Source organism: Neodiprion pinetum, chromosome 2 (assembly GCF_021155775.2).
Source record: "Neodiprion pinetum isolate iyNeoPine1 chromosome 2, iyNeoPine1.2, whole genome shotgun sequence".
Lineage (NCBI taxonomy): Eukaryota > Metazoa > Arthropoda > Insecta > Hymenoptera > Diprionidae > Neodiprion > Neodiprion pinetum.
This window is the reverse complement of record NC_060233.1, coordinates 31,368,688-31,382,541: the sequence shown is the minus strand read 5'-3', so window position 1 is coordinate 31,382,541 and position 13,854 is coordinate 31,368,688. Positions and strand designations below refer to the sequence as shown.

The 13,854-nt window shown below is 40.3% G+C and overlaps 1 protein-coding gene across 3 annotated transcripts in view; it reads left to right on the top strand.

Moving 5' to 3' along the window:
* The first annotated feature begins 968 nt into the window (after nt 1-968).
* Nucleotides 969-13,854, top strand: part of mib1 (mind bomb 1) — a 248,572-nt gene continuing 235,686 nt past the window's right edge. For all 3 annotated transcript variants that reach the window (XM_046613422.2, XM_046613421.2, XM_046613420.2), the window contains exons 1-8: nt 969-1,195; nt 1,439-1,786; nt 1,966-2,166; nt 2,308-2,427; nt 2,795-3,124; nt 3,439-3,586; nt 3,723-3,964; nt 4,115-4,312. In XM_046613422.2, coding sequence (XP_046469378.1) covers nt 1,094-1,195; nt 1,439-1,786; nt 1,966-2,166; nt 2,308-2,427; nt 2,795-3,124; nt 3,439-3,586; nt 3,723-3,964; nt 4,115-4,312 — 1,689 coding nt within the window. In that variant the 5' untranslated portion in view covers nt 969-1,093. The remainder of the gene's footprint in view (nt 1,196-1,438; nt 1,787-1,965; nt 2,167-2,307; nt 2,428-2,794; nt 3,125-3,438; nt 3,587-3,722; nt 3,965-4,114; nt 4,313-13,854) is intronic.

The window sequence follows — 13,854 nt, the reverse complement described above, 5'->3', positions numbered from 1 at the left end:
ATGTTTACGACAATACGATGGAGAAAATTCGATTTTATAACATGGAAATCACGTGAATAGTTTCGTCTCTCTCGTATGAGTATAAGTAAAAGTGAGATACTCAAAGATTCAAAAACACTGAATTCCATGATACGCATTGAAGTTATACTGAAGATAAAATGTGAAAAATGTCAATAATGATATACTTATATCAAGAAAATTATAAAGTTGTTTAGCCTTGACACGTAAAACTAACTGTGTCTGCGTTCTGTCAATTAGGCCCCGCCTGTGGAGTGAACAGACCTATTTAAATATTTTTTAAATAACTGAAAAGGATGATATGTTTTTCACATGTCATATTTAAAATTTGTTTTTCACGGAATCGTAACATTTCAAATTACAGATCTCAAGGGTTTGACTTTATTCGCTGACGCAAGAATTAAAGACATGATTATCCCTGGAAAAATTTTCGTGAGAAGTAGTCTGCCAGTAAGTTTACCTGGGTATTCTTTTCATTATGGTCCCGCAGCCAAAAGAGGCCGTGTTAGCGATCCGGTAACTTCTTTATGATTGGCAGAAACCGTTTAAAACGCAATGCCATAGTACAAAACCCCGTTAGAATAACTATCTTTATAGCAGTCTTTAGTAGACGCTGTTTTGGAATGATGTATATCTGTTATTTTCATGTGTACGTTTCGATGTGATTCAATATTACGCAAATATCATATGTATTATTTTGTGAATCGGCATGCCTACAATAAATTCGATAAAATTATCGTATCACATAAAATGTTGACTAAAGATATCTTCAGTCAACGTACGGAGTCAATGCGTTTATAAAGGTTTAATCTTCGCTAGTTGTGTAACTAGCGGGAGAAGTGGTGAAGTAATAAGATGCAGTTTCGACTTTCAGCCGCGAGCACGCTGCGGTCACTGAACGTCTAGTTTTTTCTATGGCGTTAGGTTCTTGATTCCCTGAAGTTGTTCCGTTGAATTGGTGTCGTTGTGTCGTTGTTTTGACATTAGTCCAAGATGGCGGTACAATCCCTTGAAGATTCGTGAAAAATAACTATTGCATTTAGAAAACTATCGTTAATCAATTTGTCAATGAAAAATGGAGGCTGGTGCGAGTACCGGGACTCGCACAACGCGATTTATGATGGAAGGAGTTGGTGCCAGAGTCATTCGTGGTCCGGAATGGAAATGGGGGAAACAGGTTAGGTTAACCCACAACGTCGTCCTGTATTTTACAATTATATCTTCCTCATGAATTTCTGATATTTCTTTACTATAATTTTATGGGATTCCGCATATTTTTATCCGTTTTGTATTCATGCATACTGTTTTAACAACCGATATAACGTCAATTACTTCTGAATTACGACGTGTGTGTGTGTCAATCATTGTAGATTTGAATATCTCGTATTAAAGTTCTGAGCATTTTTTTTCTCACCTTTAGGATGGCGGCGAAGGCCACGTTGGAACTGTTCGTAATTTTGAATCCCCGGAGGAAGTTGTTGTCGTTTGGGATAACGGAACTGCAGCAAATTATCGATGCTCAGGAGCATTTGATCTGCGTATACTAGATTCAGCTCCAACAGGCGTCAAGCATGATGGCACTATGTGTGACACCTGTCGCCAACAGCCTATTTTTGGCATCAGATGGAAATGTGCAGAGTGCGGTAACTACGATTTATGCTCCATTTGTTATCACGGAGACAAACATCACCTGAGACACAGGTTTTATCGAATTGCTACCCCAGGCAGTGAGAGAGTCTTGTTGGAGCCAAGACGGAAGAGTAAAAAGGTAATTTAATAGCTGACAGATAGTTTGTTTAGGTGTAGAATGAAACGATTGTAAACTAAATTTAAGTAAATATTTCTTGCTCGCTCGTAAGAGATTGTAACTTGGTAGCACATTTTCAGTGTGTTCAAAGTAGCTATGACTAATAATCCTAACGTGTTATCATTGTTTGACCATCGTAGATTGCAATCCGTGGAATTTTCCCTGGTGCCAGAGTTGTAAGAGGTGTTGACTGGCAATGGGAGGATCAGGATGGTGGTAATGGTCGTAGAGGCAAAGTTGCTGAGATGCAAGATTGGTCTGCCGCTAGTCCTAGATCGGCTGCCTATGTTGTTTGGGATAATGGAGCTAAAAATCTTTACCGTGTTGGATTTGAGGGAATGGTTGGTTCACACTTACACCGAATAATGCTAATTTTTCGAATCGTTTTATGTTATACGAAAATCAGTATAAAATTCCATACTGATGTAGGAAGCAATTAACTTCAAAACTCTACTGAATCACCCAATCTTTTATGACTTCAGGCTGATCTGAAAGTGGTGAATGATGCGAAAGGACAAACTGTGTACAGGGATCATCTACCGCTTTTGGGTGAACAGGCTCCCGGTCGCACAGGTCCACATGGTCTTCAAATTGGAGATCAAGTAATTTATTCAATTGTGTTTCTAACAAACAATATCGAAATTAGTACATAACAATTTTAAAACTATGTCAATGTGGATTTATTTTTAGATCTTACTTATTTATTTTTGATTATTATTGTCAGAAATAACTTTTGAATTAGCGTAACAAATTAATTGTGATACACTGAATAATATCCATTAATCAATTTTTCGGTATTATCCAATTTTGACATTCGTACACAGAGGACTGTCGAATAAGAAAAGTAATATTATAGTCCATTGTGTTTTAAAATTGACCGAAATCAATATAAGTGAATATATACTTTGACTTTGTTTAATGCATTGATGTATTTCAATACAAGTTTTTCTCTATTCTCTCATTGTTCAGGTGAACGTTGACTTGGAGTTGGAAATAGTGCAATCTCTGCAGCATGGTCATGGCGGTTGGACAGATGGAATGTTTGAATGTTTAGGGACGACTGGAACTGTTGTGGGAATAGATGAAGATCACGACATAGTCGTATCATACCCAAGTGGAAATCGATGGACATTCAATCCTGCAGTTTTAACCAAAGTACAGATTTCTGCGTCTGCTACGAGCTCAAGTACTGATAATCAGACCTTTGCAGTCGGAGATTTAGTGCAGATTTCTAATGATTTGGAAAAAATCAAACTCCTCCAAAGTGGACATGGCGAATGGGCCGAAGCTATGGTTCCGGTAAGACTTTCAAGTTATTATGATACGTAAAAAGTTTTACTGCATTCTACAAGTTATTGATGATTCAAATTATATTGCATCCATCTTTGCAATTTTTCGACATAATACTTGAAATAATGCTCAGTTATTCAAATGAGTTGCTTCCTTGATCAATGTACAAAATTGGAGAACCCAATCTTTACATTTACTATTCAACTCATGTACTATTCTAATTATAAAATAATTGCAGAGAATTTTACTCTCATCTATGGTATCTACTGTACTTGCGATCATTGTCTGTTTTGGCTAACAAAGTCATTCCCATATGTTTGCAGACACTTGGAAAAGTTGGACGGGTACAGCAAATATATCACGATGGAGACCTTAAAGTTGATGTATGCAGTACTTCTTGGACGTACAACCCTCAAGCAGTTACGAAAGTAGCCAGCAGCGATGGTTGCGTACCTGGAAATACCAGCGGAGGTTAGTTTCCACATTGATAAAAAAAAAAAAGAAAAATGGTTTATGCGTCTAGAGTCACATACAATTCATAGAATAATGCAATTACTTTATAATAGGTCTTCTATATATATTTGATTCATGTCCTTGTTATTTCTAGAACGTTTATCCGCACTTCTTAAAAAATTGTTTGAATCTCATGTCTCTGGTGACGTTAATGAAGAATTGGTAAAAACCGCTGCTAATGGGGATGCTGCCAAATGTGAAGAAAGTTTGAAGCGACCTGAAGCAGACGTGAATGGGGTCTTTGCTGGTCACACTGCACTTCAAGCTGCTAGCCAAAATGGTCACCTAGAAGTCATCAAAATTCTTCTACGTTACAAAGCAGACGTAGAAATTGAGGTATTACTGATATTAAACTTAATGTGAACCATTCAAATGGTTGTAGAAATTGAATATTTTCTAGATATCATAATAACTGATTTCATCTCGATCCATCGTCAGTTTCACCATCTTAACGGCATACACATATTCAATGTATCGTCATTTTAGGATAAAGATGGAGACAGGGCAGTTCATCACGCAGCTTTTGGCGATGAGCCTGGCGTAATGGCATTGCTGGCCGGAGCAGGAGCGGATCTTAATGCTCGCAATAAACGGCGTCAAACTGCACTTCATATAGCGGTAAATAAGGGCCATGCGGGTGTCGTACGAACGTTGCTGGAGCTCGGCTGTCATCCAAGCCTCCAGGTGAGTGGAATTTTCTTGTAATGATCGCAGGACCCCGAAAAACGTACGCGTTGGGTGTTCTGTAACTATTGAATTATCAAAAAATTCAGCCAGCGGACCTTCGTTATTAGGCATTCACGAAAATCAAGTTTTCCCGCAATTGAGCGTATTGTGTTCTATCGTTAGAGCTCTCTTCTATAATATAAATCTGTCAATAAGTTTTATTTAAGTTGCATACTGCCTGCACCCCGAAATAGTACGGAATTTATATAGAGGGAAAATATCGAGAATACAAGAAGCGAAATATGTTGATCACATAATATTTCAAGGCTTGAAGTCAATATGAAATAATTTTTGTTTTTTCATTGTATAAACTCTTTTGAAGCATTTAACAAAGATTTCGTGAGGGGAAAGCATAATTTATCATGATCCCATAATTTTTATAAAAATTCAAATCCCAATTCGCTCTTCCGAATGTTCTTACGAATTATAGTTTTACAAATTGAAATTTTAATGAAGAACAAGTTTATCAGAACATTTTGATTTTAAAGCTCGAACGTATAACGAATTGTTTGTAAATTCATTGAAAGAATTTCTCCGTAAAAAATTTGATATTGATTTGTGAGTTCCACGTGTATATTTTATTGTTTGTATATGTCATGTAATCTTTATCCGTCCTGCAACGCTACAGTGGCTAGGTGAGCATAAGTCTCTTTCATTCGGTTGTTTTCTTCATTTTGGAACATTTTTTACCTTCTTCTTTACCCCGGAGGTAGCTGAAATGAAAATTTGCACTTAGCTAGCATCGTTATGGTGAAGTGGGGGCGTGTGACGGCCACAAAAAGAGCTGGCAACACTCGCCGAGGTACGTAACGTGCTTAGTTTGGTTAATTAAAAAGTTTTCCGCGCCCTCGGAGATTAGAGCTTATTTTTTACTCTCATCAACTACCCTCACCTTTTCCTAGTACGACGACTCTGTCCACTTTCCACGTACCAAAACCATGGAAATTATTCAGTTACACGAATGTACCCCGTACATATATTCGTATGCAACGATTTCGAACAAAAAGATGTTACATGCACGAGGCCACAATTTTTTACGAATCCAATTAATTAATCATTACTTTTACATCAAAAATCTTTTTCTCGCCGAAATTTTATTTTGGCGTTACCACTCTGATTCTCGATTTCCAAGGCTTACTCCATTATCAAAGGTTTCAAAGACATAAGGTACAAAAATATTCAACAGATTAGAGACGAGCGTGATGCTCTCGTAAGCCTTAAAATTCTCGTTCCCAATCCCCTTTTCGGAATTGCAGCGTAAGACTTTAGGAGTTCGAGTAATCATTATCTTCCGAGCGTAGATCATTAGTCTGTACAAAGGAGTGTATATTATACAGAGAGACAAGTGATTGCAGATAAAAATTGGGTTGGCGATGTAACAATTTTCGCTTTTTATGTTAAAAAAAAAACAAAACAAAAAAAAAAAATAACAATAATAATAATTGCTGCGTCAAACGATTTGGAGTCGAAGCGAAATGCGCGGGCGGTATTTTTTCTTCGCGGTTCACTTTATTTCTGACCTGTCGCAAAGGGTGATACATACGCCCATATATTTAGGGTCATGCATCAATAGGCGTAAATACATTTGCTGGTATAGCACTGGTCCCCCCCTTTCCTCCAAACCCTCCCTCTTCCTCTGCGCTTCGGCTCTTACTCTCATTTGCCCCCCCGCCCCTCGTCCCGCTTCTTCCCCCTTCAACCCCCCGCCGTCAATGATTTATGCCTGCGAGGGTTGCAGCAGCCGCTAGCGAAACGAACGACGGCGAACAACTACACGAACGTAGAGGTAGGTGAGGTATACCTACGCCGCGAAGAGGAGCTGGAGGGCCGGTCGTCGTTCTGCCTGATAACGGCTCCGCCAAATCCTCTTAATCCAGAGCAGCCATTTTTTACGCCGCTTTAAACCCTCCCGCCCTATACCTGTTTTATTCCTGTTTTGGATTCCTATTCGAGTCGCTCTGCTCAACTTCCCACGCGGCCGTTTCTCTCCTCTTAACCTCGATTTTCTTCGTTCAAATCCCTTTCGCCGTTTCCATCGCGGCTCGCATTACCATTCAGCCCAATTCCACCGTAGGTATACCTTATATACGGTATAAATACGTAGGGCGAAACCGAAAAGAGACCAAACTCGAGTTTAGGTGCGTCTTTATCTTTGCTCATGGATTCGGATAGATTGATCTGACTGAATGAATCGTCCCGATATACATACATACATACATATATATATATATAAGTCTACCGATACCTGTAAGTTCGTAAGATCTTTTGATACGATTACTGGGCTTTATGTGGATTATTTTACATTCGACTTTTTTTTTTCTTTCAATGAACACTGCCGTTTAGAATTTTATTTATGATATCTTACTATATGACGTATCGAAATATCAATTCGGTTCTAAATATGTTAATTTAATTAATTTTTTAAACTTTTGTCCTCCTTATTGGATTAGCCATCTCAAATTTTCGAAAATTGATTTCAAATTTTTTATCAGTAATCCTGACAATCCCAGGGGATCTGTAAATCTTGACTGAGAACATTAATCTGTGACCCGAAGGGTTAATTAATGGCGATTTCAACGAGGGTTCAAGTGATGTTTTTTTTTTTTCTGCTCAACACAAAATTCGAATCACGTATGGTGCACTCTCGCGGTTCTCGTCACCTTTCATCCAGGCGTGTGTGTAACCCTTATACCCATACGAAGATGCGCAAAGTGCTCGCTTACCGATTCGCCCATATACCCCTAAACCGGCGACGGGGTGCGGCGCAGGTATTTTCGTAGAATTATCGTTCACGCTTGGGAATGGGATAGGTTATAGCCTTGCGGGTTATCTCGGATTGCGAATACGCCGGTATATATTACATGCTCCCAGTTTTGCGCGAGGGGCCGAAGGGGGTGGACGGAAAAGAGGGAAAGGCGGGGCTCCGTTAGCTGGGTGGTACACCTACGCGTCGCCGAAACTGCGGGGGGGAGCTTCGCTGTAGGTGAATCAGTACGAAGATTCCAATCAGGATATATCGGCACATATATTATCCCTTCCCCTATCACGAAAATATTTTAGAGGGACTACCCTCGAGATCGCGGCTGGAATAACACTTTTTCCCGTATACCGCGTATACATACGTACTTCTTTTCTACCCTTTCATCTTCTCCTCGTGCATCGGTTCCCCCCTTTTCCATCGCTCTTTATACCTGTATATCTCTCTATTTTTGTGTCGATCCATGCATCTGTCGTCAATAACCGAAGCGATGTTTTGTAGCTGAATCAAAATGATGATCACATTTTGACAGAAAAACACTCACAATGTAATTCGATTTCGGAAGTCCTAAACTTCGAGATTATACGAGTTTAACTCTCACCAATATATCAAATATTTTCACCAATTTTCCATTCACAGGAATGTACAATAATTTGATATTTATTTAAAAAAATGTATATATACCGATTGCCGTAGTTGGTTGTAATCGATTATTCAGTTCTCTACAGGTATGTACGTGAATTGTAACATCGGAAGCTGGAAATAATTGTAGATATGAAACAAGCATTCAAAAAGTACGACAAGATTTCATGTTCGAAACATTCGTGCAGATCGATTTATCACAAACGATAACATGATTTTGTAAAAAAAAAAAAAAAAGATAGCGAAAAGTAGGCGTTGGTATCAGAATTAGGGGTTGATTGAGGTGAGCGGGAATGTTCCGCTTACATCCGCAGATTTCCACCGAAATACGTCGCGGTGTAACAAACTAGCAAAGAGAATAAGGCGCCTCGTACACCTCCAGGTATACGTATAACTGCCCCCGCATGTAACCCACCTCACAGCAACGTCGGTTGTGTTTGCGGAGCGAAGACCTCGTCCTCATTTGCGAGGGTCCTAATTAATCTTGTTATTCGTTAGGCGGCTTCGAATTCGCAAGTCTAAGACTACCGTGGAATGCCGTCTGAGCCGGAGACGAAGGAGCTCGGCTGCGTCTTCCTAATCAAAGAGGACGACGGAAATCCTCGTCTTACATGTCGCGGTTGTAGATTCATGAACACGACGTCGCTCGCCCAGACTGCCTCAGGAGTAAATAGGCACATTCGATGGCGGCGCGCCGCGTGCTTCGCCTCTCAAAAATCAAGTCGCGCGGATGAAACGTAAATCACTGCAGTAAGTTCAAGTTCAAAGTTCCTTTCTTGCCGCTTTCCGATTCTCTCTATTATTCCCGTATAGGTGTGAAATTTTTTTAATTAAAAAGCCCACTTTTCGGGATCGTGAATTAGAGGCACGCGTGGCTATTGCGGGGAATATTATATAGGAGTCAGCGGTGTCGGGCGAACCACTTAAAAACATCCCTGATTTACGCTAACTGTTAATTTATACCATTATCGTGGTGATTATGAAAATGAGCGAAAGCTGTACAGCTAACTTTCTTAATTACTTCCCTGACCTCCGTACCCGAGTTGGAGGAAGATGCGGGATGCCCCGAAGGGGAGTGGCGAGGGGGCGGCGGGGGTGGAGGGTGGGAGAAATCATTTCAATAACTTACAACCATTAAACTTTCGTCTTTCAATTCTTCACGTATATTGCTTCCCCCGCCCGTTCTATGTAATGTCGATTCTTTGTATAATTTGTAATTTTTCTTTTTTGCATCACTGATCAAACGATTGAAGGGAATAAATTTCCAGGTATAGAAGTTTATTACGCGGACCGATATTTCTGTCGATGTAAATCATTGAATTCTCGAGAAAAAATATGTATGAAAGAAAGTTTGTACTATTCGACTCGATCCGCCCAGGTGGGTATGTATTACATACGTATACGGTACTCGAGTCCCCGTTCTATCCATGTAACGTTATTCTTTTTCTTCGCCCTCTTCTCTCTTTCCTTCCGGCGATCTCATTGCGGCATCAGCAGCCTCTCTCTCTCTCTGTCTCTCTCGAGCACTTTGGCTCTTTCACTCTTTGGCTATTTGGCTCTTTCCTTGTCTGCTCTTCTGGCGGTGACAAATTTGACAGAAAAGGAATGATAGGTACGAGAGCTGAGGCGAGGGTCTGCCACTGACGCACTCCGACAAAAATTATCACTGCTGGCGAACTTTGGGTCGATTTATTGCTGAGCCCTGCCAACGACGACTTCTCTCGTCTTCGTAGGCATTTCGAATACGAGACTCGAGTCTAGAGCTTTGCCGAGATAGCCGAAGAGGAGGAAAAAAGGTGGAGAAAAAAATAAAGAAAAAAAAAAAAACACGACCGATTCGCAAATAGCTCCGCGGCGCAAGAAATATCAAACCTTTCCCAAAAGGAAAGGGATCCATCGATATTATACATATGTGCACATATGAGTACTTCGGAAAATCTGCCACTCGATTCGATATCGTCAAGTATCTACCGACGTTCTTTTACAGGGTGTATCAGGAGTCAAAAGAGGACTGCCAAGGATTTTGGTAAATTTCGCGCAGATGTTTACATACAAGCTACTATCACAATTTGAATTCAAATTTTCAAGAATAAAAGAAAAATCAGTCTTACTTCAGCAGTAATTTATTGCCTATAGTTTATTATATTCTCAATCGTGCCCGTGTAATAATTGCTGATATTTCTCAGAAATACTTGAGGCGTATTACACAATAAATAATATTGCTCGACGATAAACTTCGCGGGTCGATGTATTATATAGTGATAATATAGCGTATAATAATAAATTATTGCTCTATACATATAATGCATATATACAATATATATTTATATTTATTTGCTTATGTACAACATAACGGTTATTAAATTATTCATGCGAGGCGATTTTCACGCCGGTATAATGGCCCGGAAGCCTGAAATTGGAGGCATATACTTATGGCTTATAGGCGCCGCGACGCCTTCCATAAAACATATTTGCTGACGTTGAGGGTATTCCCCTTGCTGCAGACGAGGCAGAAGCAACCGCGTCGTGGCGTTTCCTCTTTGGCTCTCTCCTCTCGGCTCCTTGCGGGAGCTTCCTGCAGGATACCGACCCTGCCGATGCCATACCTACGTAGGCGAGCATGCTGGAAAATGTGTGTAGCGTCGCCGTGTGTGCGCGTGTGTGTGCGCGAGGAGAAATTCGGTGAGGGAAGCCGAGGTTGTCTGAGTTGGGAATTGCGGTGCTGCTTATGTCGCGAACTTCGTGCCCGGCAATATTTGGCTCGCGTTAAAACCGACCCTCCGCAGTCGATACGTGGGGAAGGGTAGCCGCTTATTTACGATAGGAAGACACCTTCGCTGCCTCCCTGCGGCCTGCCACGCTCTGCCAAGAAACGAGACGGAGAGAGAGAGAGAGAGAGAGAGAGAGAGAGAGAGAGAGAGTAAAAAAAAGAAATGGAAAGGAAAAGGGAATCGCAGGGGGGTTCACACACAGGCCCTTACTCGTTGTTAAAATAAAAGGACCGTACCAGCTCACCCAAGCCGTGAGAAAAGGACGGAAGTTTCTTCGATTATAGGCCGCCCCAAAAGCTTTACTACTTTATTCAAAATACCTTGAATATGCTACAGAGTTTCTACCTCCGTTGGGGCAAGTAATGAAATTTCAGGGCAAAGTACAGGGTGAGGATTGTTTATGTCGCTCTGTTATATCGCTTGAAGGGTTCGCGAGTAATTAGGTTCATTTTTATCATTTACGTAATATTTTCTGGAAACGCCTACTCTCCGATTTTTCAGATATACTTATTCCAACGTTATGGTAATCAGCGATTGGTCATTTCTCGATCAGGATCCCTCGGGCCTCGCAACATTCCAAATTGATTGACGTTCGCTTCTCAGGGGTTCGAACTTCTCGGAAAAGAATATTTTATCGTACAAACAGGGGGAATTTTCATTAGCATTGTTATCTTGGAGCAGCAGGATTTTTTCTACGAACGTACGCGATCTGCATAATTCGATGTAATTATTTCTCAGTATATGAAATCCGGAATATTGTCCTGAAAAAATTAGCTGCTATCGATAAATTTATTGCTTCGACGCGCGGCAGACTGTGCTTACAGCTTGTGCAACTGTTAGCCGTTAACTCCTAACAGTACACAACTTCGCGTATAAAATTTCTAAGGCTTATGCAAGCCATTTTTCCCTGGCGCCTAACCCCATTTTACCCTTGCATCTGCGGCAATTGCGGGGGGATTGGCGTTGTTGAATTGTTTGTTACGAAATTTGACGTATAACCTTCCATGTTAGTTACGTGTTCATTTCTCAGAGAAAATTGTACAGTGTTTTTGTAAACTCTCACGAACGTCGACGAAAAAAAAAAAGAAAATAACGTCGCTGATAATTTAAAGAATATCTCGCACTTTTCTCTTGGGAAAGGGGGGAAAAATATCATTTTCACGTGTAGGTATATCAGGTGTCGGATCGATTCCCCATCCTTTTCGTTTCTTGATATATGGTGTACTTTATACAACGTTACCATGTATATATATATACATATACAGGTATCCGTATGGACAGTTTTGCCTTGACGTGCGGTGTGAAACTTTTCCTGGCATTCGCGATAAGCCTCCTAACGAAAACGTCGGCATCCCCCAGGCTCGGTTTTCAGACCTCGAAGAATTCGTTTGGGCTTTGCGGCGCTCTCCTCCAACTTCAGACAGAATATGGGGCGCGATTTCGTGCATAGTTTATGCCTACTTGTGCACGGGGTCGTGATCGCGCCAACTTTGATACAGCCGTTCCTCAATTCGCGACGACGCCTGAAACCCTCGACGTCGACGCGTTGAAAACTCACTTCTCCAAAATTCTTTCATCCCTTAGTCGAATCTTCGAACTGTAACCTGTGTAGCTCTTTTGGTTCTCTACGATATATCGTACCTTAGATTTTTTCTTTTTTGATAACAATTATTGGATTGTGATATTAATGATTTTTATCGCTTCTTTAGATGTTATTCAACAGATCAGAAAATTGTTGTCAAGAAAAATTATGAATTACGTTCACACATTATTCCGTAATATGTTAAATGAAAGCTAAACTCAGAGAACTGTGCGTTATTTCGTATATTTTTCAGAAGGTAATATTTTGGGTTAGTTCTTAGAAAATATCTTTGTCGATTTCGTTCAAAATCAAACGTCGTTACATGGTTTAAAAATTTCGGCAATATGACAAAATCTACACACACGATGTACAATACATATATCTTCATTTGTCAATTTTCAACTTGAGGACAGTTTACATACTCAAACGTTGTAAAGTAGCGAGAGGGAATCGCGAATTCCTTCTGTGAAACTGAAGATAATGAAAGCATGTCAAAATGTACGGGTAGCCTCGAGTTTCGCGATATAACAACCCAGATAGCCTTTGAAAAGTTTAAGTCGGGGCATCGCAATTACAAAAGTGTAGTTTTGCGCTCGGCATGTTGTGAGCAAACGTAGAGAGAAACTACTCTCGGTCTGCAGGTGCAACCGGCTCTTTCTTTTCCCGGACTTCATCCAGAAGGGAAGGAAAAGCACCCGTGATCTGTGTGCACAACGCCAGGCAGGCGGCGAGAGAGAGAGGGAGAGGGAGGGAAGGAGGAAGGGAGGGGTAAAGAAAGAGAGCGAGAGTGGAAGGCAGGCGGAACCCTCAACTTAACTATGTTTACTTTGGCCAAAGTTCTTGGGGATTAAGCAATTGCTAAATTACGTGGGATCCACAAACTATTTCCATCTTCCTGTCTGATGCTCGGATACCTATACCCTTCTCCTTTTCACTCTGAACTCGCTCTTGCTTATTATTTTAGTTCCCATTTTCTCACAGATGATTTCGATTTTACAAAGGTTTCGTGCAAGCCTCATTTCAAATCATTGAAAACGGTTAGATTTTTGATAGTATAAGATATGATGAAAAAAGGATGAGGAAAAAAAATCGTAGCTTCGCAACTATAGTTCTCCAAATTGTATGTTAATTTATAAATCTATACACAGACACACGCGCACAAAAAAAAAACCGAACCAAATTATCCTTCTGATCGCATTTTTGTTGAATCAAATGACATTTCTTGATATCAAAAAAACATTTACCTTGCCATATTTGATTGCCGTGTTTGGCAAAATCAACAGATATTGTAGGAATCGGTATTTCATCTTATGGAAATAGAAGATTGTTGGGGCAAAGTCGCCTCTCGGTGTACATATTTGTTATTTTCATTTTCTCTCATCGTCGGGAGAACGTTCAGAGACAATAAGTTGGCCTCGTTCTTCTCTGGTATACGGTTCGAGATTCAGCTGCGTACAGGGTTTTCTCCACGAATACCGTCGCAGTACCTTATACTCTCCTTACTTTCCATCTTTCATTCCTCATCTCTTCTTCAGCCTATTCAGCATCTTCGAATATCTGACAGCTATGCCGGTATATAATACATATAACGTATATAATATACATGTAGATACGTAAGCGTCTGTACAACGTCAGTCAGAATCCTGTGCAGGGTGCATCGATTGTGAATAATAATAAATTGCAGAGGAGATCTTTCTTTTTTCCTGTTTCTCCTCATCCACTTTGTCTGCCGGGCTTGGAAGAAAAT